The sequence below is a fragment of the Colias philodice genome, chromosome 11 (assembly GCF_061535455.1).
Source record: "Colias philodice isolate Cphi_HAF_F1 chromosome 11, ilColPhil1 Martin Lab GWU primary, whole genome shotgun sequence".
NCBI lineage: Eukaryota > Metazoa > Arthropoda > Insecta > Lepidoptera > Pieridae > Colias > Colias philodice.
In genome coordinates, this window is record NC_143096.1 from 5538445 (window position 1) to 5565358 (window position 26914).

Here is a 26914-nt window from a genome sequence, read left to right on the forward strand (position 1 = left end):
TACCTAGTCATTTAGTCATTTTTTCACTACATACATTTATAAAAGTTCATGTAGTACCTATGATAAATTTATTAAGTGATAAAATCTTTGTTCACATTTTCTTTTCTTTTTCTTATTACACTGTAATATCCTAAAATAATATTGTCACTCGTTCAAATATATTTGTAATATGATTGTTGTAATTTCCTGTAAGTAAAGATACATAAATAATTATTTTAGTGTCATAAGCAATTATTTTAGAATTATGAGTTTTCAAACTTTGTATTCTTTGTTGTAAATTCAAAATAAAAATAAAATCGGTGTGAAATCTCCTCCTTTTTTTGAAGTCGGTTAAAAACAAAGCACTCAATGACAACAATACAATAAACAGCACAACCAACATCCGAGTAGGAGGAGGAGCGAGGCAGAATGAGATAAAATAAAGATGATAGACACTAATGTTTTCGGAGATAGATATTTGAATTTAAGAACGCAATATATTTTTGTTTACTTCAGTTCAGCCAATTAAATCAGGCAAATAAAAATACCTGCCGTATAAATCGTATTTTAAATGCCTATAAATACTTAAATGTGTGTTTTCTTAATAAAAAAAGGTTTCTTTTAATAGAAAGGGTTTTAGGTTAAAAGCAAATAATTTTTTTAAAGATTGAGCGCCCTATAAGAGTTAAAATATACAAACTAGTGCTTTTTTGCTGTTGGTATACTGCCTTTTCGAAAATTGAGTTGGCAACACTGAACATTATCGTCCGATAGCCACTGGGAATATCGGTGTCGGCTCCGATATCCGATATCGGACCGGACAATGTGAAAGACAGGTACATATTTCATACATTTTACTTCCCTCCGATATCGGATATCGGCTATCGGCTTCCGATATCCGATATCGGATCGGATAATGTGAAAACGCTCTTACGATTTGCGACTTGCGAGTTTTTCGATTTCGGTGTCCACCTGTGTCCACCTGTTATTTAATACATTCATTGCTCTTGTTTTCTTTCCTATTTGAAAAAAAACAGTTCAAACGTTTTCCAGTGTTCGTTATTTTTGAGTTCCCAAATTTTTTTTAATAAATCCACAATCGTGTATTGGTTTTACTTGCATCTATTGTATTGACCCGAAGGTTTGTTATTGTTTATCCACATTACTTGCAATATTACATATCGGTTCACTTAGATCCTTCTTTTATTGATCAAATAGGTATAGGAATTTGTAGTAACTTTCAATGATCTATATTTTGTTTTACTTTTAGCATAACAAAAATATGGAACTGCTTGATGTTATGAAAAGTTTAACCATTAAAAATGCGCGTCAAGAAAATGATCACAATTTTTTCAAATCCATTGCTGCCAATGTAGATGGTGTTTCTACAGAAATAGTTTATGCCGATTACACTGATAAAATTATGCTTATTGTTTCTCAGTATCAAAAAATTGGTAGTATGTTAATGATACAAAAAGACCAAGTGCACAGTCCATTAGGTACCAATGATATTTATACAACAAAAGTTATTTTTGGTGCTTCAGGAGAAGAACAACAAGTAGCTGCAAGACATCTGGCAGAAGCAATTGAAATCAATAAACCTCTTTGCATATTTATAAACTTGAAGTCATATGATATAGAAACAGTAAAAGCTTGCAGGGACATTATTCTAGAATTGAAAAAAGAAGATAAGTAAATAGGCATGTCAATTATTGAAAATAAATTTAAAACTGTTCAGAAATATTATGGACAGTTGGTTATTGGACCACCAGGGGCAGGCAAAACAACATACTGTAATGAAATGTCCAAGGTACTGAGAAAGCTTGAGAGAAAAGTGATAATAGTCAACCTAGATCCAGCTAATGATAATGTAACCTATCAACCTGATATAGATATTCGTGAATTAATTCATTTAGAGGATGTAATGGCAGAATATAAGTTAGGACCAAATGGTGCTTTACTTTATTGCATAGAATACTTGGAGAAAAATATTGACTGGCTTTTAGATAAAATAAAGGGTGAACATTCAACAAATTTTATTTTTGATTTACCAGGTCAAGTTGAACTTTATAGTCATCATGAGTCCTTGGGTAACATTTTTACAAAGTTAACCAGTCTTGCTAACCTTCAATTATGTGTAGTTCATCTCATTGATTCTCACCACTGTTCAGATGCTGCCAAATTTATATCAGCATTGATGTTGTCCTTAAATGCTATGTTAAAAATAGGCCTTCCACATATCAATTTACTAACTAAAATAGATTTGCTCAAAAAACATTCAGATAAGCTACAGTTTGGAATTGATTTTTATACAGAAGTTTTGGATTTGAATTATTTACTTGAAAGTTTGGACTCAGATATGTTTACAAGCAAGTACAAGAAGTTAAATGGTGCATTAATTTCCATAATTGAAGATTACAGTTTGGTAACATTCCAATTGATTAATATGTACCAAGAAGAAAGTTTAATCAACATTAAGAATTTGGTTGATAAGACAAATGGCTATGTATTTAAAGCAGACGAAGGTAGACATATTAACAGCATGCTAGCCTGTGCTATGGGGGTACCAGATAATAGTAATGTGTACAGTGACTTTTAGTGATTACAATCACATTGTATCTTATATAAGCTCCTAAAGGTGTAACAATGAATTAGTTAAGGATACTTTTATATTAAAAATATATTGATAGTATATGTACCTGCTTGTTTTATTGTACCTACAAAAATTTAACACAAAAGTGAGAAAACAGAATTAATAGTGTTTGTCTTATAAGCCATCCACACGTCTGCCGAACAACGTGACAAACAACAAACACATTACGGACAGCACTATACGAAGAAAAGAGATACTAATTTCCTTCTCGCTTCTCTGTATAGCGCCGTCCCTATGTGTTTGTTGTTTGTCACGTTGTTCGGCAGACGTGTGAATTCACATGTGAATTAGACTTTAAATGTATATCTTGCTCTGTGATGTATATTTGATAATATATAGGTACTATACTTTGGTTACAGATGTCTATAAGCAGGCAAGAGGTTTATAATAAATTATTGGAGGAAGAAATGAAAATTGATAAACTCTTGGTAAATGAAACTGATAAAAAAATAAAAGTCAAATTGTTGCATCAGTATAATAATATTAAAGATGCAACTCAAATAGTCATCAATCACTTGGCAAATCTGGAGGAAACAACAATTACCGATATTCATAAAAGATTAAATTTGAATGAATAAATAAAACAACACGTAAAAATGGAACCTTTTATTTGAAGACAAATACAACTCTTTACAATTTAATTTCGTCCAATAGTTTAATGTTCATAAAGTAAAACAGTAATGAACTTTGTTTTAATATCTTTCTAACAGCAAGTTTATGTTTTAAGTTATAAGTGTTTTCAAAAAGCCACAGTTCCATGTTGCTACTCAATTACGAAAAAGGTATGAATATGACGAATACTTCTAATATATTTTATACATTGACAAATATTAAGTGACCGTTGTCAGCAAATAAGTTTATAAGATGGATTAAAGGTATTATACTGTTGAATATTCTAAAACTATACGGAATATTGGTTTTAAGATAAAAATAAAAACTACTTCCTTCTCGGAATCAGCGCTAATATTATAACATTTTGAAATATTATATGTGACATTTAAACATTTAAGCAGCACACATACGGTACATTAACATAAAAGGAAATTTTATTATACAATTTCCATAAGATTAAAAGTTTGTTGTAAATAGTGCCCATTAGTTATAAACCGTCTAATCTTATACATGCATCCCATGAAATATAACCGTCCCCACTAAACATGCTTTTGACGTTACACAATTCTCTTAATAAAATGAAATTACATTGAAGTTAAAATTCTAACTCTACAATATTGTGTTTATGAATAAGCAAGCAATAATATAAAAATGTTTATATAAGTTTGCGTCGTGCGTAACGACTGCTAGCTACTCGCCGCCCGCCGGCCGCTCGCCGTACGAGCTGCTCCGATCGCTTCTGCGACGGACATAAAGTCTGTTGCGTAATTACATTATACTTTGTTTGGCGATCACTTATAACGACCGTATCGTCGCAATGTATATTTTCGACTCGTTCTGATCATGTGTCCTTTGTTAAAATCAATATGTTATTCTGGCAACATATTTGTCTCCGTTCCGGCCAGGGAATAAAGCGTTCCAAATTGTAAAGTCTTCATTAGTTCCATTCTCTATTGGTGTCAACTGTTTAGTACTTTACAGGTATTACGAACGTTTTCATTGGATAATATGGAATGTTGCTTTGAGATGTTAACAGTTTTATTCACCAATCGAGTAAACGATAAGACTTTGTCTTATGTGTTTCTTGTAAGTCATTCCAGCTAAATTTAAGTATAACAATATAACAAATTTACAAAAATACATATAAATTGAAGAACATTCGCAGTTTTGAGATTCCTAAAATGCATATAAATATATCACTAACAACTCTACGATATTCTATCGAAATAATACCCTATAGGATGTGGAAAACTCAACACGCGAATGTTCTTTCAGTTCCATTAAAGGTCTAGCGTTAGACTTATATCTATAAGTTTCAGACTCGTTTCAGGCAGTCCCACAGACTAATTTTCAAAGCACCAACCATCAATCAATAAATGCGATTTTTAATCCTAATTTCATCATCCTCCTACCACTATGTTATCAAATGTCCGACAAACAAGTGCATACGAAAATAGTATATCAAAAGATATCAGGAGGACAAAATTTTCAACAATTGTAACAATATACGCAATATCGTTGTAACATGCTTATGCATAAAAGATCCATATATTATGCAATTTCTTATCCGTGCATTAAAGGCACGCATTTTAACAAATAATAGTTTATTGCTCCTAATTCGCAGGAGTATGTTACAACGATACATTTACAGAACAATCTCACATTCATTCAATAACGCCTAAATATACACCAAGATTTCCTAAAAACAAGTCTGAATACATTAGGTTTAATCTATGAAATCGATTTGCAAAGCGTAAATAAAAAGAAACAGATTTTTTATCATCGATATATATATAAAAAAGGAGAATATTTTAATCGTTAAACAATATTTGTAAAATGGAATCAAGGCTTATACAATGCACATAGATTATAGAGTAGGTATATAAATAACAATCATACAATTTGTAGGTGTAAAAGTGAATCAACCGATAACATTATATGTTACAAATAATATTTTATTTAATGTTAAGAAAAAATATACCTAATACTTTTTAGGGCATTTATAATGGGTTTCATAGACCAAACCGAGCTTAAAAATAAGACATTTTGGTAAATTGTAAATATACTATGTGTAAATAAATAATGCCGACTCAGTTATTCATATGCTAAAATAAACACATTACCTACTAAGTCATATCACTTTTAATAAAACATGACTGAATCAACTTGATAATTTAAATATATATTCACTAAATATCACTTGTCACGTAATGGATGTCCAGGCGTTTATCTTTTTTAAAGACTCTTTACGCCTCAAAAAGCTAATGACTCGTTATTTTGTCACTTTTGAAACAGATATTTTTTATTGTATAGCTCTCGTCACAATATTAGACAAAACACCCTGAGCGTAAAGTCGTGTTCGGATAAAAGCGTTAAAATTCGCTCTTTTGTCAGATTCTCTTCGAAATTACGATTAATTTAACACTAAATGTGTCGAATTAATATAAAATCAGTCTCAACATCGGGAAGTCTTTTAGATGTTTAGGCACGTATACATTAGTGTCAACTTATCGGCAACAATATTAACTCTTATACCATTGTAATGTTACATTGCTAAATTACGAGATACGTGCTATCTTACTGCAATAATGTTGCCCAAAACCGGTGTCTTAGTATATTGTTCTGGCTAAGGCCAGGTATTGTTTTTACAACTCGAGATGAAACAAGTCAATTGTAATGATCATTGGCTTTCATTACAAAACCTACAGAACTACAGAAAAAGATGAAATAAATATAGTATGATATAAAAAGACTGTAAATAAATACATAACAATAATTACCTCGTTAAAATAAAAATAATTTAATTAGAAACAGGCGCATCACCCTGACCGATATGTTCCTTATCAGAGATATTAGTTTGCTCCGCCACCTAAAATAAATTGGAATAGGTCATCAATAGATACTTGAGGATAAATCTGAATGGTCTTGTAGGTTTAATATTACGTATGCTGAAATTTGATATTCATTCTGATGTCACCTTGTTCTTATCAAGCGGCCCATTGGCTTCCAAGGATTGAGCCACATCATTCTTCCCAGCGCTCTTCTTTTTACCCTTCCCCATGGTTTTCTTGGCATTTTTTCCAGTCTTTGTTTTTTGTTGCTGTGCTCCTGTAGAATATATAATTGTTAATAGGTATATTGTGTATGACTTGGTTCGCTCGCTTAATTCACATGAGATTATTCTTCAAAGTGCATGGTACCTTCGGCGTCATTGTCTAAAACATTGTTGTCTTCGTGCGGACTTCCATCGTCCGCTGGAGGACTCATCTCGTCAGATCTCACTGTTCTCCTGGAAAGAAAATATTGAATGTTTAAATATAGAACATAATATATACAATAATTTGTGTTCATGATTAGATTTATATTGCATCTGTATCTTCTATAATATAAAAATGAATCGCAAAATGTGTTGGTAAGCGCATAACTCGAGAACGGGTGGACCGATTTCGATAATTCTTTTTTTATTATATTCCTTGAAGTACCAGGATGGTTCTTATGTAGAGAAAACATAAATATATACCACGGGCGAAGCCGGGGCGCTAGTTAATAATAAAATTGAATACCCATCATTTTATGCATTCATCCTTAAGGTATGTATAATAAAAAAAAATGTATGCGTGTACTAGAGTACACACGTAAGAAGTGAAACTTCTTTATGACCTTAAAAATGTCACGAGTATGGCGTAACGCTAAAATGTCACGCGTACGGCGTAACGCAAAAATGTCACGCGTACGGCGTAACGCAAAAATGTCACGCGTACGGCGTAACGCAAAAATGTTACACTAAATTTTTGTCCAACCCCGATAAAGAAGTTTCACTTCAATAAACTATAAACAGTTGAAAATCTAATCGGTATCAAAACAGTTCACCCAGTCAAAAGTTCTTTTGAAGTCTATGTAAACCAGTAAGCAGTATAGACCACAAAGCAGATACAAAGAGATGCTGTAGGCAATGTTGCCTTGATGCCATCAGTGTTGTCCTGACATCAGTGCCGTCTTTAGGATCAACGAGGCTATGGGCCAAGGTACTGGCTGGGGCCTATGTAAGGGATGGAAAATCCTTAAATTTTAACTTTATCATTTTTCAGTTTACAATAACGCAATAGGCTAAATCGTAACCCCGTCTCTTAACACCCCACATATGAGAGTTCAATAAATAAATTTTTTGAATCTTGTTTCTATTTTACCAAGTGTGTGATTTGATATTTTTCTTATTATGTTATAAAATTTGTTGTTGTATATCGAAAATTTTCAGAATTGTGGGGCCCCTGCCTACCTCGGGGCCTCGGGCCAGGGCCCTGCGGGCCCTGCCTTAAAGACGGCACTGCCTGACATTCAAGTTCAAGCTATTCAAGTGATTCTAGGTGGCGGTAATTGCGGGGCATTGCGTAACGTCCGGTCAACCTTCTGCGTCCTACCAGACCGAGACATTTTTTTTTCGGGAATCGAACCCAGGACCCCTCGGTGCTCACGCGTCAACCACTGTACCAAGGAGGCGACTTTGTGGTATTAAGGCTTATTAGACCACCCAATTTTTAGGGACCCTAACTAAGAGTGGTGTAATAAGACTTAGGGAGTTAGTGTCCCGATTTAGGGCGATCGGGTCTGCCCGATCTGCCTAGCTCCCTAAGCGCCCTGCAGATTGGGTAATGTAATAACGTTTAGGGCGGTTAGGGAGCTCAGTTGCCGCGCGACTAGTGCGTGGAGTGGCTGCTTTTGTATGTAAGGTATCACCAAACTCAACAAGTGTTCAAATTGTTCTGCACCTACTCTAATTAATTCATTAAAACTCCCGGTTCAAGCACGCTTAGTATTTGCATATTTGAAAGCTTTTCACGTAACCGTAAATACTCTTTCACCCAGATTCTTTTCTTTTTTTTAATATTTGTGATTGCGACAACGGTTGCCACTGCTGCAGCAACTTTTTGATGTTTCGGTACTGACGACGGCATAATGTAAAATGCAACAATACGTTTATCTCTCTAGACATTCGCATATAAACTGAGTTAGGGCTCAATTCGCAGAGAAGTGTAATAAAATGCCGTATAGACTCACCCGTTGACCGTGAGCGTGGCCGGTCGTGCCGGCTCGTCGGCATCCCGCCTGGCTCTCCGCCCCCGCCCCCCGCGCGCCGCGTGCCCCGCGCCGCGCCCGCGCCCGCGGCCCCGCGCGCCGCGCCACCCGCGCCCGCTGTACGCGTTGCGCGGCGGCGGCGTGTAGCCCACGTAGCTCACCTGACACGATAGTATTCATAATAATTACATTGGAATCCTTTTATAATGACATCTCCTGTTTTTGTTAGTACATATTTAGTACAGAGAAACAAAATAGAAATCCCTACACATTGAGACTCATAACAAACAAAAAAAAGTGTTGTCGGATATCGAATAATTTCCCAAACAGACAAGTGTTGAAAGTGTTAGAATTCATTTCGGTCAGTATAAACAGACAATTCATTAAAAATTGGTCACAATAAACGACATGTCACTATAAACGAAGTCATTTTATCCGACTTTTATGAAGAATTTTATATGAAAACCAAACTTTGCTGTGTAATACGTCATAATAAGCGGTTGGTCAATATAACCGGAGTCATAATAAAAGGATTCTACTGTAATCGATAAATTATTACAACTTTTTTTTGCATATCTTCCGTAAAACTACAGAATACATAAATATAATTTTTTAAAGAATAGAACACACTGCTGATACACAGATTGAATTGAATTGAATGCTATAAAAAACTAAATATTAATTTTACGTCTAAAGTGTAACATCAGGCAAACAGGGACATTAGCAACGAGGAATGAAACACAGATATGAACATTATGGTTGTTTGTTATGTTGGTAATGGCATTGGTGGGCATGGCAATTGTTTCCAACACAGTTAAGAAAGACAACAAAGTTACGTCATTTAAAAAAATGTGTGCGTGTACTAGTGTGCACACGTAAGAAGTGGAACTTCTTTATGACCTTATTTTTCAAAAAATAATTTACTATATGCAACTTTACAGAAATACGTCAATCACGCGTGTAAGAGATAAAAACAAGATGGCGCGTAACGAAAAAATGTTACACTAAATTTTTTTCCAACCCCGATAAAGAAGTTTCACTTCAAAAATCAGTCAATATTAGCAATTCAAATCACCTGTGGGTATCGTGTAGCGCGCGGTGGATAGCTGCCCCCACCCCACTGTCCCACAACCACGCCGGCGATCTCCAGCCTCGCCCCACGCCCACGCCCACGCCAGCCGAGCGGCTCGCCGACCACGCCCACAAGTGGGAGTGGGGGCATAGCGAACTCCACTTCAAGTCCCTCCAGTATAGCTTTTCGCATACGCTCCACCTAAGATTGACAATAAAATATACAGGGTGTAATCGTTAAGTGTGCACAAGCGATTATTCCGTAACTATTGCAGATATCAAAAACTTTAAACTGATATCGAAAGTACTTAACCTAATGAGTAAAATGGCCATAATAAATTTTTAAAAATAAATCGACAAATATCAAAAATGTTACATTAAACGCTCCCATACATTTTATTTCCCATACATTTTGTAAAAAAGAAAAGAAAAAAAAAGCAAAGAAAGAAAAAGCTAAAATCTTTCATATTAAAATGTACATGGAATATTCGTATCTCATACTAAATGTATGGGAGGATTTCAAGTTAATTTTTTAGATATTTCTCGTTTTCTCTCAAGAGAGCCAGACCCTCAATCTGTAGAACAAAGGTGAAATAAATATTTATTTTATATGTAGTACCAACCTTAACAACAGTATCCAGGTGGTTGTCGCAGAGCTGCGCGAGATGCTTGCAATGGTTGGCGCGGTGCAGGTTGCGCTGCAGCAGCTTGCCGTCGAAGTACAGCCACGGCGCCGCCACGAGCCACGGCACGGGCGCGCCGCACGCGTCGTTAGCGAGCAGCGCGGCCTCCGCGCCCGCCATCACTAGCGCGCCGAGTTGCACGCCGCGGGAGCTTATGCCGTTCACCTGGTATGGTTATGTTTCATACTATAGTTGACTTGGTATTAAGGCGTTAGTACACCTACGCACTCGCATGCGGCAGCGAATCTCTGCGGAACTACTGCGTAGCGAAATATCGGCGGAACGTTAGTACACAGCAATGTTTTCGCAACTTTTTTGCAATGATATGCCATTGTAATTTTCTCCATATTTGAAGTTTTCTCCATGCTACCTCTTTTTTGTACGTATTTTTATAATCTGCGTGTCCAATTGAGTATAATACGGGATAATCTCGAATAGAATGCAAAAATAATTCAGTATTTTCGGCATCCATGGCGCGAAAATCTGTCCTCACCGACAGAACGCGATCTGACGCTTTGCGATGCGAAACATCACTAGCGAAACTTATGCGTCTGTGTAATGGCAATTTCGCAGTTCCTTGCGAAACAATACTGACAAGGACGCAACTATTTCATCTATCTATGTGCTAGAGTGAGACATATCATATGCGAAATCCTGCCACACTACTGACAGTTTTTTCGTTGTTTCGCTGCCGCACGCGAATGCGTTGGTGTACTAAAGGCGTTATGTTGAGAAATGTGTAAAGAAATGCATATGTAAGAGCGAGCGCCCACGAGCAACTTTGTCTCGGCAACAATTTTGTCTCCGCAACTATTTTGTCTCTCCAGCCATGGGCTAGTATGAAAGTGCGCGTACGTAGCGACGCAACTCCCGGGAGACTTTTTTGTCCGCGGGTTCGGAGACAAGCCCGCGACGCAACTGTCGCCCTATCTATTGGTTTCAATGCAAGTGCGCGCACGGCGACAAAAATGTTGCCAGGCGACGGCCGCCGGCCAGTTGCCGCGTAACCGGCGTAGCGATAATACCTATTTATGTCAACGTATTTATTCTCGTACACAGTAGTTTTAACCGACTTAAAAAAAAGGAGGAGGTTATCAATTCGGCCGGTATATTTTTTTATGTATGGACACCGATTACTCCGAGGTTTCTGAACCGGTTTACGTGATTCTTTTTTTTTTTGATGCGGAATGGTGTGGAATTGGTCCCATAAATTTTATTCGGATAAGCCCAGTAGTTTTTATTTTATGAGCATTTTTGTCTGGTCTCGATGACTTAATTGAAATGTAGCAAGTAACTTTGATTTATTTCCAGGTAACCGATTGAGCTGAAATTTTGTATACGCATGTAAATTGGATAGCGATGAAACATTATTATGAGATAGAGCTGATTTGATGATGGAATCGGAAGGTGGCCATATGAACTTAGTAATATATTGACTCAACTTTATAGAGTTTGAGCTCGTTTGATTCGTGTTGAAAAATACACTAAAAAGTATCTATTAAATAAAAACTACTTTACTTTTTACAATTACGATTACATATCTATACTAATATTATAAAGAGGAAAGGTTTGTAGGTACATATGTATGGTTTTCAGTTTTCACGCATAAACTACTGAACCGATTACAATGAAATTTAGCACACATATAGAGGGTAACTTGGATTAACACATAGGATAGGTTTTATCCCGGAAATCCCACGGGAATGGGAACGATGCGGGACAAGAGCACAGACCACAACCGTCTCTTCGAAAACCATGTTGATAAATGAAGAAAATTTTAAAGAAAAAGTTGCGTTGCTGTCGCTTTCGTGAGCGCATCGTTCAAAACTTTGCGAGGAGACAGCGACAGAGACAAAATAGTTGCCGGGCAACTAAGTTGCTCGTGGGCGCTCGCTCTTAGTTTACATGGTCATCAATAGAAAAGTAAATTTCAGTGATGCTAAACATACATTACAAAGATTAATAATTTATGGAAGTAGAAGAATAAGTTAAAGAGGAAAACCTCGAAGACTTATTTATTTCATGACATTAATAATTTCATATAAAAAATATACAGAAATTAATTAAAATCAAGTAGGTGGTATATAAAAAAAAGGTACATACAACAAATATATTATAATGTGCATGAATTCAAAATAAATCTTTACACTACTCACTGTCATCTCCTGCAAATGGAGAGCATTCATGAGATCACTAGAGAAAGCTGTAGCTAAAAATGCATCTAACTCCTGTCGTCTTAATATTTGGATCTGAGATGTCATGATAAATCTGTAAAGATATAAAAATATGAGTTTGTTTCACTGTGAATGGAAATACAGAAACAACCAATAAAAATGTAACCTTTAATTTAAAAATTACCTTAGCACAGTTGCTAAAATGAGCAAATGTTGTGGAACATAAGAGGTATTTAGCATTAGTGGTGTATCTGATTTCATGCAAGAGAGGAAAGCTCTCATACGGCGACATTTGTCATCTTGCGCAGTTCTGTAAAAAAAAAGACAAAATTATATTTTTTTACTATTATGACCCTATTATGAATATTAAAGTATAGCTTTAGGCTTACCCAAACCAAAGTCTTTGCACAGTAGGCACAGGCCAATCAAGCACAACACCTGGTACAATTTCAGGACTTTTACCTGGATTTACTTTTGAGTAAATCCATTCAGCTACTTGTACTGTGCATGGGCGTTCACTGCTAGCAGATGCTGTACCTTCCTCTGGAATTTCAATACAATATGAAGGAATGTAAAAAAAAAACTTGTCACCAATATGAAGTTAATTACAGTTTATGAAAAATATGCAATAGATAGTGCAAAAATCAATATGCAGTAAAAATTTAATGCACACATACCTTTAGCTTTTTGAGCCATAAACCGGTGATGATGCATATTATACAATATAGCATACACATTTTGGCGTATTGGTCTGTAGAAATGGTGTATGGAGGGTATTTCTCTGTGGTTGTCGTCCTCCATTAATACGGGCAGAGTAATTTGCCTATGAGTTAGTATGGAAAGCATCTGTGGATGCATCAAACCACGGGTGTGGCGCTCAGCACAAGTACGGAGTACCTCAGCTGGGGCACTGGGACAATTATCTTCACTTTGCAAATTAGCGCTAACAGTTTGAATTCCCTAAAAAAATTAATTCAGTTTTCAATTACAATGTCTGTTTTTTAGTAGCGTGGAACACAAATTTCGTTACGTAATGATATAATACAAAAAATTATATCAGTATAACGTAATGAGCCTGAAATGTCTCTTTCTAGACTAAAAAGTATGAATTTATTATCACACCTCCTTGGATGCTGATTTCTCGATTTTATCGTGTGTTTTCTCAACTGGCTGTGGTTTGGTTGGTTCTCCATCTGCTTCAAGGGTCATAGCAGCCACTCCATGACTCAACTCATGACAATGTTCTTCTAAGCTATAGTCTGCGTTCATCGACGCGTTTGCTGTGGCCAATTTGTAATCTTCCAAGCCTTTTTGCTGCAATTTACCGAGATACAATTTTGACAACTATCCAAGTGCTCAAATAACATACATAACAAATAAGATGGATTAGTAACAAAACAAAGGTGTAAATGATTAAAACTCACACAAAAATAATAGATACACAAATTAAATATGTACATATTTATGATAGAAAACATAATTAGAAAAAAAAACATACAAGCACCCAGCACATGGTAGTTTAAAATGATTTCTAGTGAAACTCTAGTGTTAAATTATTTTGCCAATCAATATGATGCCAATATAAATGGACATGTAAAAGGCGTGGATGACCACAGCAAAACCACCGCTATATTAAAAAAATAACCTCATGCTCTGATGACTCTGCTGCTAGTTTGGAAGTATCCAGATCTGTTGAAGTTGACTGAGGACTAATCTCAGGTTTTTGGTTCTTTTTGTTACTCTTTGGGCGACGACCTGTAAATTTAAAATTAATATTTTCTGTCACAATGGCAGTGATTCATAGATGACGTTCAAAATTGTGATTTCTCTCCTTTACATCAATTTATAGACGTCAAATTAGAATTAAAAGCAGACTAAAATTTCATTGGACTAATAATTTTATGTACTTAGGGCCGGCGCCCACTGCCGGCACGGCGTGGCATGGCAGGGCAGAGGATTTTATTACTAATGAAGTTATTTTGAATCTTATTTCAATCAGTTTAGAATTCAAGTTACTTTATTTCGATGCCACGATGCCGCGACGTATCGCAGGATGCTGCAGCATGACGCGGCACGCCGCAGGATGCGGCGGCATGACGTGTCTTGCTTTGGGGTCGAGGAATTATGATTGCTAGCTAGTTGAAATAAGGTTGAAACTTATGCAGCATTAGTGGGGCTTTTAGCAGGATGCCACGGCATGCCGCGGGATGCCATTGCACGCCGCGGGATGCTCTGCCGTGCCATGCCGTGCCGTGCCGGCACTGGGCGCCGGCCCTTACATAGTGTATGAACATTAAAACAAAGTGTATATCTTACCAGAAGCGGTTCTATACTTGAGGAAGCCATCTTTGGTTCCATTAAAATAATACTGTACGGCTTGTTTAAGTTTAGCAGCACGGAGATCATTCAGATCACCAAAGATTTCAATGCAAGCAGCATCAATATCTGACGAAGGTAAGTCATGGACAAACTGGCCGATTGTTTTAATTAACGTCTCTGGAGGAACTTGTTGCTAAAAAAAGTTGCAAAATGAATATAATACTACATTTCATAAGGTCAAATTTAATGTGTAAGAAAATTCAGCCAACCTTCTTCTGATTAATTCCAAGACGTTTATAGAAGTCAGTCAGACTTTGTTCAGACAATATCACTCCACCAAGAAGTGCAGCAAAAAGGCACAAACGATCTTGAGGCACATCTAATACTTTAGGCAGTTCATGAACCATATACTCCTTTGTCTCCAAAGATGACTAAAATGAGAAATGAATATTTAAATTGAAATTTTAGTTATTTGTAGTGATATATTTATGTTAAAGTTATACTCACTCTGTATGTAAGTTTTAACTGCGATGAACTAAAATACCTTGGTGGCTGGAATACTAAATACTCTCCTGAACACCCAACTAACCCAGCATATGCCTTCTCTCTACATAGACCCACAACTTCTTGACAATGATCATCAGAAGATACCATCTGTGTATAAAAAAATTAAATTAAAACCAACGCAAAAAAGAAAGAAAGCAGAAATTAAATAAGACCCAAATTCTAACTACACAAATAAAGATGACTTAAAAAATTTATACAGTATACAAAATACATACAATTGGAATATTCAGATATCTCAATGCAGTTCTGAGGCATGAGTGCAGTCCTGTAGGTGGCACCCACCATACTTTGGGTGGTGGTGTTCCCTTTGTGACAATGTGACGCAATACCTTTAAAGATAATGTATGATTTTATTCAAGCTTTCCATGTAACAAGATAAAAAAAAAGACAGGTTGCACTCCAGGAGTGTCGGCAGAAGTGAAAACTTGATTATTAACGTTCAGCATGTTTGATTTTTTGGAATGGTATCCGTCTTACGCATGGAATATAAGGGCTAAAAAAAAAAAGCCCGTCTTACGCTTTTTCGATCAGGCCACGTGTCCTGACGCGAGTTTAAGATTTTATATCCAACGCTGCTAAAGAAGTTTTCACTTCAAAAAAAACCATAATAAACATATGAAGATATCATAGTCATCAAATCATAGAAAAAAATACTAACAGAATTAACTCTGTGTCTATAAGTAGCCTGGGTTTGAATCCAGTGCTGAGGTAAGGCTGGTGGTGTAGGATGGGCCCCATTGAAACAAATACAAAGAGCAACTTGGTGTTCAGCTAGCGCCTGCGCTAATGTTGTTAGGAACTGAACACATCTAGCCCATTGGCCTCCACAAGCCCAATCTGAAATTTAATGAAACAATAGTACTCATGTTTTTTGTCATAGAATATGTAATTATATTCCAATTAGGTATATGTATAGACCACAGTTCATAAATTCAGCTTAGTTACCACCTATTTATATATTGAAAATTGTTAATTATTTTCAATTGGACGGTATTAATACTTTATCAATATGGGAAATTTGTCTAAAAATATAGAATATAAATATTGTAGGTAACTAGATAAATATTTATAGGGCAAGTTAAACTGCAACTCTTTATACATGTTTAATTTCATTGACATCATATAATAATAAATAGATCACGTTCAACGAATATAACTATGCTTTGCGGTCTACTTACCAGAAAAATATCCGCCGTAAAGACGGTCAAGACATCCCTCGGCATCAAGTACTAATCTAAATCCGCCAGGATGAGATCTGGCGATTCTAAATAGATCTATTCCTACTCCTTCGTTTTCTAAAAACGTTTGTAGATCTTGTATACCCATGGTTATCGGCACCTAAAAGTACCCTTATAAATCGTTCGAATGCACGTTCGTTTCGACTAATTGACCGATCTGAAATAATTTTATTTCATTAATTTTAATAAGAGTGTAATATGTTTCCAATTAAACTTTAAATAAATATAAATCGGATCTTATGATCGCTAAAAAACACAGGAAAAAATTAATACATAACCGGCACGTTTAATAGCTACGACATTCACCTGGAAATATATGCTAATACACTTATAATTAAATATGAATAATTCGATAAGACATCAACATCATTATACAGAGCAATACGAACCTTATTTCAAAAAACCATGCCCTCAAATAATTACGGCAGCCAAAAGTTGGAAACGGAAGCCATTTGTAATTTTGTAATTTTCTAATCCATTCCCTGCTTGCCTTAAACAATTTTTTGTCATAGACAAAGAATACCATAGATAATAGCAAATCAATAATAATATTGCCAATCAAAACTTGTCATAACGGTATAGTTTACACAGTTGGCATATTTGCGAATTATTTTAAATAATTTAAACCAAGAAGCATATCTAATACACTGGAGATTTCAGTATGAACATTAACTTGTAATAAGAAAATATGACGTTGAATGACGCCTATATGTTTTTTTATCCCTTTCACACCAACTTGCCAAGTTAGGTGTGAAAGGGATAAAAATACAGGCGTCATTCGAGGTCATATTTTCTTGTTACCAGTTAATGGTCATAGTGCAATCTCCAGTGTATTAGATTTTTAAGCGCGAGCGCCCACGAGAAACTTAGTTGCCCGGCAACTATTTTGTCTCTGTCGCTGTCTCCTCGCAAAGTTTTGAACGATGCGCACACGAAAGCGACAGCGACGCAACTTTTTCTTTAAAATTTTCTGCATTTATCAACATGGATTTCGAAGAGACGGTTGTGGTCTGTGCTCTTGTCCCGCATAGTTCCCATTCCCGTGGGATTTCCGGGATAAAACCTATCCTATGTGTTAATCCAAGTTACCCTCTATATGTGTGCTAAATTTCATTGTAATCGGTTCAGTAGTTTATGCGTGAAAACTGAAAGCCATACAAACCATACAAACCTTTCCTCTTTATAATATTAGAATAGATATGTAATCTTAATTGAAAAAAGTTTAGTAAATGTGCAGTTCCAACAAAACGATATACTTAACATATTTTTCTATGGCGTCGTTACTAGATTACATTGCTGAATTTTATTGAACTGTCAATGTTGCCTATTAAAATGGCTCTACTATAGACAGAAAACTACTAATAATAAAAATAACTTAATTAAAAACAATATTATTAATTTATTAAATAGGTTTGAAGTCGGTGCCAAGCACTAAGCACTTAGTATTAAGCCCGTGCATCGACATCAAACCTTTTTAGTAAATAAAACATCTAAATTTTTTTTTTTTTTTTTTTTATTGTGTGATAGGGAAGCGCTTGACCACGATCTCGCCTGATGGTAAGCTGAGATGTGGCCTATGATGGAGCGCGCTTCCCTAGAAGGTACCCGTTCACTCTTCGCTTGAAGACCCCCATATTGTACTCGTCGGGGAACACATACTCAGGAAGCATGTTCCAGTCCCTCGCGGTTCGGATGAAGAATGTCGATCCGAACCGCTTTGTCCGGGTACATGGAACATCCACCATATGGCGATGCCTAGAGTCTGTGCGCCTCGACGATCGAAGGAAAAACGGGGATGGCGGAATTAAATCGTGCAATTCCGCAGCGCACTCACCAAAGTGTATCCGATAAAATACCGATAAACTTGCCACTCTGCGACGGTGGGCGAGGCTCTGGAGTTTTTTGCCTACTAGCTCATCGTCGTTTATTAGCCTCTTGGCACGCCTCTCTATCGCCTCAAGCGCCTCCAGCTGGTACTTGGCGGAACCGTCCCAGAGGTGAGAGCAGTACTCCATGCACGATCGGACTTGTGCTTGATAAAGGTTGAGCAGCTGTCCCGGGCTGAAATACTGTCTCACCTTCGCCAGAATTCCAAGCTTTTTTGAGGCTACTTGGGCTTTGGATTCTATATACGAACCAAAGTTCAGAGTAGGCGTCAGGGTAATGCCAAGAAGCTCGAGGTGGTTGGTTATCGGCACGGATACACCCTGGAAAGTCGGAGTCAGGTGGAATGGACTCCGTTTAGCGGAGAATAGACACGCCTGGGTCTTAGTCGCATTGAACTTGACCAGATTGGCATCGCCCCAATCGGAGACCGCCTGTAAGGACAAGTTCATGCGATCGACCATCGACTCTCGTAGAGACTGGATTTGTGCCTGGATTAAATAATATGTAGTAATTAATAATAAATGTAATTATTATTAAAGTGAAACTTTTATTACATCGTCTCAAACTTTTTGGTCTGTGTAGCGCATGTCGCGTGTATCGCGGCTGCGAGTAGGTATACCTACTCGGCAGCCGACCGTCACGCGACATGCGCTACACAAAGCAGTGTTCGGAACCGTTCGAACAGTTTCACTTTTACCGTGGTTTCATAAAACCACACAACATTTTTTTTTGCTCGTGCGCGCTAGCTGTAATAATATCAATATCAATCTTTTTTATTTTTTACTTTTCCGTTTTTGAAGTCGGTTGTTTTTAACGAAGTTATTTTTATTTAATACTTTTTAGTGTATTTTTCAACACAAATCAAACGAGCCCAAACTCGATAAAGTTGAGTCAATATATTACTAAGTTCCTATGGCCACCTTCCGATTCCATCATCAAATCAGCGCTATGTCATAATAATGTTTCATCGCTATTCAATTTACATACGTATACAAAATTTCAGCTCAATCGGTTACCTGGAAATGAATCAAAGTTACTTGCTACATTTCAATTAAGTCCTCGAGACCAGACGAAAATGCTCATAAAATAAAAACTACTGGGCTTATCCGAATAAAATTTATGGGACCAATTCCACACCATTCCGCATCAAAAAAAAAAAGAATCACGTAAACCGGTTCAGAAACCTCGGAGTAATCGGTGTCCATACATAAAAAAATATACCGGCCGAATTGATAACCTCCTCCTTTTTTTGAAGTCGGTTAAAACTACTGTGTACGAGAATAAATACGTTGACATAAATACGTATTATCGCTACGCCAGTTACGCGGCAACTGGCCGGCGGCCGCCGACAGGCAACATTTTTGTCGCCGTGCGCGCACTTGCATTGAAACCAATAGATAGGGCGACAGTTGCGTCGCGGGCTTGTCTCCGAACCCGCGGACAAAAAAGTCTCCCGGGAGTTGCGTCGCTACGTACGCGCACTTTCATACTAGCCCATGGCTGGAGAGACAAAATAGTTGCGGAGACAAAATTGTTGCGGAGACAAAGTTGCTCGTGGGCGCTCGCTCTAAGCTTCTTGATTTAAACTTAAAAATTGTCATTTAAAAAATATGAAAAGACGTGTGGCAACTGGCACTCGGGGACTGCCGTCACAGTATTACTTTACTCTTATGACTGCCGCGGCCGCGGTGAAACTATTGCAAAATGCATAGCATGCCTTCAAGCCACACCTCCGTGCCCGTCGGAGTGGAGAGCGTGAGGTTTTTTCGTTACGCAATTTCTAGATTCGGTCCCCGCGCTCAAGGCCCGCGATAGAAGCTATGCAATAGCTTAAAAACTTATGATCAGTTCATAACTTAGAGTATATATATACTATCTATAGAGTGCGAACAACCAAGTGGGAACAGTAGGCACAGGTGGGAACAACACGACGTTCCCGCCGCGAGCGCTCGTAGTCGTGGTTGAGTGCTGTCGAAGTGCGTTGCTCCGGAATTTTTTTCATATTTACGAATAAACATGGTGAAATGTGCAGTTCTATCTTGCAAAAACGATACTAGAAAATACACAAAATTGAAATCCAGTATCACATTTCATCAGTAAGTCGATTGTTATACTTATTTTTATGAAAATAAATCTAGCATCGCGGGGGTGAGGGGGAGGTGGGAGGCGGACACGCGCAGGCTTGTTCGCGCGCCTCACTGCCACCATTTTATTGTAGTGATGTGACCTGATCAAAGCTGTACTCGATATAAAGTTTACTAGAAGAACTATATTTTTACAAAATATTATTTATTTAACTTTAAAATTAAAACTCTTTTAAAAATGTAAATAAATTTGTGGTGTGTTTTGTATGATACACTTTCTAATATTATGAATGCGAATGTATTATAGTGTAAATGCCGCTAAATTGATTTTGAAGATTTTGATAGTAGAATGGATAAAATGAAATAAAAAAATTATTAATATTATTTATTATATTATCATTTATCATTTTAAATTATTAATTATTTCTTATTTTTAATTAACATTTTTAAAACATTATTATTATTGTTTGATTTATTATTAAAGAAATAGCACTAAACCCGACCTCTTATTTTATTAACTTTATTATTTAAAAAGTACTCACGTTTTTCTGATAATATTCCAATTAAACATATTTTTTTAAAGTACTTTTAATTAATAGAAGAAATATTAAAATGGAATAAACAAACTTAATTCAGTTGGTAAACAAATTTAAAATTACATATTTATACTTTATTCATATATTTTTCCTTTAATAACTTATTGAACATAAAATTTACTTATGATACATATTTATTTACATAACTTATCGATAGTTCAACACGCAATTGATACCTACCCATCTCTATTTGTCACACACACATCGATAAAGTATCTATAGCTCATCTGCCTACGATGCGCACTAAGCAATTTGTGCAATACACACGCTCTATACTATTGTATTAATATATACTCTAAACTAAGTGGGAACAGTAGGCACAGGTGGGAACAACACGACGTTCCCGCCGCGCGCGCTCGTAGTCGTGGTTGAGTGCTGACGAAGTGCGTTGCTCTGGATTTTTATTCATATCTAGGAATAAACATGGTGAAATGTGCAGTTATATCTTGCAAAAACGATACTAGAAAATACACAAAATTGAAATCCAGTATCACATTTCATCAGTAAGTCGATTGTTATACTTATTTTTATGAAAATAAATCTAGCATCGCGGGGGTGAAGGGGAGGTGGGAGGCGGACACGCGCAGGCTTGCTCGCGCACCTCACTGCCGCCATGTTATCGTAGTGATGTGACCTGCGCTGTACTCGATATAAAGTTTACTAGAAGAACTATATTTTAACAAATTATTTATTTAACTTTAAAATTAAAAATCTTTTAAAAATGTATTATAAATAAATTTGTGGTGTGTTTTGTATGATAGACTTTCTAATATTATGAATGCAAATGTATTATAGTGTAAATGTAAAGTATGTAATGTTACGATATATTTTCTGAACCGCTAAATTGATTTTGAACATTTTATAGTAGAATGGATAAAATTAAATAAAAAAAATGTATGCGTGTTCTAGAGTACACACGTAAGAAGTAAAACTTCTTTATAACCTTATTTTTTTTAATAATTTACTATAAACAACTTGACAGAAATACGTCGAATCACGCGTGGTAGGGATAAGAATAAGATGGCGCGTAACGGAAAAATGTTACACTAAATTTTATTCCAACCCCGATAAAGAAGTTTCACTTCAAAAATTATTTATATGATTTATTATATTATCATTTTAAATTACTAATTATTTCTTATTTTTATTTAACATTTTTAAAACATTATTATTATTATTGTTTCATTTATTATTAAAGAAATAGCACCAAACCCGAATTTTTATTTTATTAACTTTAATATCGAACTCGTTTTTCTGATATTCATAAACATATTTTTTTAAGTACTTAAAATTAATACAAGAAATATTCAAATGGAATAAACACTTTATTCTCTTGTCTATACATATAATAAAATCGTAGGAAAGTCAAAACTGTACATTGAATATTTTTTTAAAAGAATACATAATCCATGATCTATAATCGATATAGAAGCCAAAAACATAGTTTTTAGAATTTTTGTCTGTTTGTCTGTTTGTCTGTTTGTCTGTTTGTCTGTATGTTTGTCCAGGCTAATCTCGAAAAGTACTGCATAGATTGACTTCAAATTTTGCATGAATATTACTAACAGGTCGGGTGAGGCTTTTTTAAACATATTATCATGCTATCACCTCCGGGGGAGGAGCTGTGAACCTTTTTTTTTCTTACGTATTCCGTGTATTACGACAGCGTACAATCTAAAGACTCATGTTTAAATGTTGGTTTCGGGTAAGCCATGCTATTATCTAGCTTTACACAATAAAAACTATGTAATTTACGTAATTTGGGCAGAGAATCAGTTTAATGAATTTATTAGTATACAAATTTGAAACAGCGCCATCTATGAGATTTCGTAAAAATCAAATCAATTTACATGTTAACACTACTGAACACAATGTTAAAAATTAATAATTTAAATATAATTATGTTATTTATTTATTTAACTCTTTAACCCATATCTTCCCTTCCCTATAAGGTGCGCTTATAATTCGTGTGAATATACTACATTTTTAAAAGTGAGGGTAGATGTTTATTATTTTAAGTCAAACTAGACACCATTACAGTTAATCTAATATTGATTGTGTTCATTGGTTACATTTTTAAAAATCTTCGTGTTTTAAAAATTCGATAACGAGGCGGGACTCGAACCAGCATTCTTTAGTGGTCGAATTTTTTCTATTCTTTATAAATTTATTGTTTATGAATTTATATTTATAAACAATAATACAAAAAGGTTAGTTCGTTGATAATTATTATTCCTTCATCATTTACATGTTGTAAGTAAAAATATACTTTGACTGTTAATACTTTTGTTCAGTATTTACCTGTATGATTATTGCTTGGTAATTAATATATTTTCATGTCGTATACCTAATTATAAACATAAGTTTGATGTGAAACTAGCTGGATTTATTTTTACACACTCACAGTCTTATATTTTGTGTTAGTGTTAAAATAGTATTAATAGTGTAAATCATAATATTTTTTCACAATTAAAAATATTTCCTTTTTTTGATGGTGTTGGCATCGAATTAAACCGCGCTGTCGTTTCGTTCACAAAAAGTGAAGTTATGACTTATGAGGACTGAATATGTAGCCGCCTCAACTTACGGAAACGAGAGTAACCTGCGTTGTCTGTTAGTTATTGTATAGTCGAATTTAACGTTACATTGAAATTGGCATCTAATTATATGAATAATACTTATATTAAATCTGTAGAGGTCAATTCTGTACATGAAATATATTTCCTAAATAACTATCACGAGGTGATTAGGGATCGACACTGACGCCAAAAATTTTTGTCCGTCTGTCTGTCTGTATAACCGTTATAGAAACAAAAACTACTCGACGGATTTAAACGAAACTTGGTACAATTATTAGTATGAAAGAAATGTTCTCCATATTATATAAAAAATATCTCCCGACATCATAATTAATGTCTATCTTTTATGGTTGAGCTTAGGAGTTCAAAGCTTTCTGATTATATTTGTCGTCCGCGTGGAATAGTGACTATGGGACCTATGACCATGGGCTCAGGGTGGGGCAACAATAATTGTTTTTATTTTCATGCTTCCACTCCCACGCCCAATCCCAGGCCCACGCCAACGCCCACGCCCACTCCCCTTCACAATTGGTACCTACCAGATCAAAGCCAGGGTAAGCGCCCCACCCAGCCCCACCGTGGCTACGCCCATGCTGAATTACTACTTAACATACAATTATTGAGTAAATACGTACTACCATAAATAATTAAAAGAATTGTTATTAAAATTTCTTACTAAACTGAGCTAAAAAACTTACGTACCAACTTATTAAAGAAAATCAAGAAATGAAATGCCTAACCTATACCAAATAGTTACTACATAATATTGTAATTAAAAATTATGATTAGTATATAATATCGAAAATCAAAAAAGAAATGCCTAACTAATTCTACGTTAAATTTCTTTTAAATTATGTCATATTATTTTTTAGGAACCAGGGGGGGAGAGGAGCAAATTCTATTTCCTTCCTTTCTTAAATGGATGTTTTTAATAATGTATGGTGTAGCCACTGATCAGCTTAATCGATACTCAATTTTTATCAAATCCAGCAACAAATCCAAATTAGATGTTTCCTGTCTCACGCACGTAACTAAAGGCTGAAGAGAGAGAGAGGGAGCACGTAACTTAACCGTTTAGACGAAGAAAAGTGTATAGAAAAAGGAATAAATAATTTCATAAACTTCCCAACGATCTTTAAAAATAAATTATTATATCATTTTTTTCATTCCCACTTTTACCCTTATGTAGGTATAATAAGTGGATGAACCGATTTCGATACAATTTATCTAAGAACCAGCGTCGGAAAATATGCTGCCTAACAAAAAAAAGCCGCATCTAATTCGGTTTACCTGTTAGCCAGCTACGGTGCCATAGACAGACACAGACACACACACAGAAATACATAGCAGTCAAACACATAACACCCGTCTTTTTGCGTCGGGGGTTAAAAATATAATACGACATAATTTAAAGGACATTTTGTGTGGAAAATTTACCTATTAGAAGTAACCATAATGTTAATTTGACCCCGCCCCCCCTACTACCTCAGCTTACCCCCAAACCCTTGGGGAATTTTGATATGATCATCTGGACATGTAAAGGTATAACTGTAGCGTATAACAGATAAATTACGTTTTATCGTACACTGTACAGTGTACAATAGAATGCCTTAGCAAATGTTCGCCGTGATTACTTATAAATTGTCATAACTTTTTTATTTATGAACCGATTGACATGAAATAAACACTAACTGTTAAATGAAGATACATTACATTATAAGACCACAATACATTAGTGAAAACCGCATCTAAATCGGATAAGCCGTTTCTGAGATTAGCGTGCACAAACATACAGACAAACAGACAAAAAAATTTTTAACTACAGTTTTGGGTTCAAGATCGATTTAATAATAACACCTGCTAATTTTTTTCTACGTATTTTCATTGTACAGACATCGCTTTTCCACAATTTTATTATATGTATTGATGATGATGATGATTGATGATTATAACACTCTCAGTCCGTTTTAACTTAATTTTTATTTACTCGCATCAGTGCCACCTAAAAATTCTTTATATCGAAATTCGAGCAAAGCTAAGAAAATGAGAAATAAGAGTTCTCAAGGATCGTTAGAGGTAAGAGGCTTACTATTGACCGAAAACAACATATTGTGTTATGCCGAGAACCTGAAACCGCTTCACAACGAGAATTGCGGCTCACAGCTGACCGCGAACGGCATGTACTATCCTGTGAGACCGAAACCTTCACTGAGAGGGTATAACGTCTCACAGCTGATCGCAAATGGCATATTTTATCTCGATAATCTGAAACTTTTACTCAATATGAAGACCGATTGACAAATGATAGGGTGCACCATAATATTATTCGATCTCTTGAAGATGAACATGAGCATAAGCAATGACTAGAGTAGGGACGCGAATATTACCATTATTTGAGACAAGATTATTTGAGACAAGTACGATTAATAAGTTTTTTAATGAAAGATTAAGAATTGAAACTATTTGGTCACTTGAAACGGACGAATAGCGAGAGGCCCGTCTTACTGTAGACAGATTTCGACAGTCTTAATGACTTAAGAGGTAAACATAGAAGATCAATCTACGAATTCGGTGGTGTGGTCCGACAAATATAAAAGTGGGTTTGCTTATAACCTCACAATTGATTACAGATCATCTTCTGTTTAAGCGATATTAACGTAGTATGTTCTTTTTGTAATGCTTTAAAGAGGAGTAAGGAGTCGGCTTTCGTTTGAAGATATACCAGAACCTTTGAAATCACTACTTTTAGAGGAACATGTGCAATCTAAACAGTTCTTAGACAATATTCTTCTCTTATAGTAGTGCGTTTTAAATGATCCTTTGGTGCTCAACAATTATCAGAGGATCCTTTCATGCTTACTTTTAAGATACAAGGTCAAGTTTATCATTTGATAGGATCCCTTTTGCCTGAAGGCCAACCTAAGTTTCTTCAAATATATTTTGTATTCGACTACAACGAATAGTCGAATACAAGAAATCAATATTTCTCGAATTTAAAATATTACAATTTTTCCTACAGTAGGGCGACGAATGTATTTTCGCATAGTAACGGAGGGGAACTCGCGGGGGGTCAAGTGACGCGGGCCACGTACCACAAACATGCTTAGTTTGTTGTACCGAGCGCGAAAGAAAGTCATCGTGTTTTTAGTAAAATTACTATGTAAACTAACGTAATTTAATACTTAGGTACATATTATATAATGATGCGCTCAAACTGTTAATCTACATTTAATTTAGATTATTATTTGAATTACTAAGTAATGTAGAATTTAAATCAAATTCATGTTTTCCTCAGATTTTCGATGTCCTCCGATTTTAAGATTTTCTTATCAGAGTATTCAATTTTAATGTAGTTTATTTTTATAAGAGACAATTAAGAACATTCAAAAATAAAGTGTC

At 35.6% G+C, this 26914-nt stretch overlaps 2 protein-coding genes across 6 annotated transcripts; one reads left to right on the forward strand and one right to left on the reverse strand.

Moving 5' to 3' along the window:
* The first annotated feature begins 915 nt into the window (after positions 1-915).
* Positions 916-3246, forward strand: LOC149484583 (GPN-loop GTPase 2). Of its 4 annotated transcripts, XR_016316278.1 has the most exons (3): positions 916-1120; positions 1250-1671; positions 2992-3246. XR_016316278.1 is itself a non-coding variant. In XM_089700766.1 (2 exons), the coding sequence occupies exon 2, from the start codon at positions 1682-1684 to the stop codon at positions 2576-2578; it is 897 nt and encodes a 298-aa protein (XP_089556892.1). In that variant the 5' UTR covers positions 916-1120; positions 1250-1681; the 3' UTR covers positions 2579-2671. The 4 variants fall into 4 exon arrangements, 3 of the variants coding, with proteins under 3 accessions (XP_089556892.1, XP_089556893.1, XP_089556894.1); XM_089700766.1 differs by lacking the exon at positions 2992-3246 and having other exon boundaries at positions 1250-2671; XM_089700767.1 differs by lacking the exon at positions 2992-3246 and having other exon boundaries at positions 1524-2671.
* On the reverse strand, positions 3224-16874 carry LOC149484584 (constitutive coactivator of PPAR-gamma-like protein 1 homolog). Of its 2 annotated transcripts, XM_089700764.1 has the most exons (19): positions 16759-16874; positions 16310-16526; positions 15790-15968; positions 15347-15460; positions 15072-15218; positions 14834-14995; positions 14562-14757; positions 13891-14000; positions 13368-13559; positions 12923-13205; positions 12635-12788; positions 12430-12555; positions 12228-12339; positions 10012-10236; positions 9393-9590; positions 8300-8478; positions 6445-6533; positions 6222-6352; positions 3224-6113 (listed from the first exon to the last, which is right to left on the reverse strand). In XM_089700764.1, the coding sequence occupies exons 2-19, from the start codon at positions 16455-16457 to the stop codon at positions 6045-6047; spliced, it is 2814 nt and encodes a 937-aa protein (XP_089556890.1). In that variant the 5' UTR covers positions 16458-16526; positions 16759-16874; the 3' UTR covers positions 3224-6044. The 2 variants fall into 2 exon arrangements, with proteins under 2 accessions (XP_089556890.1, XP_089556891.1); XM_089700765.1 differs by lacking the exon at positions 13368-13559.
* Positions 16875-26914: the final 10040 nt, after the last annotated feature.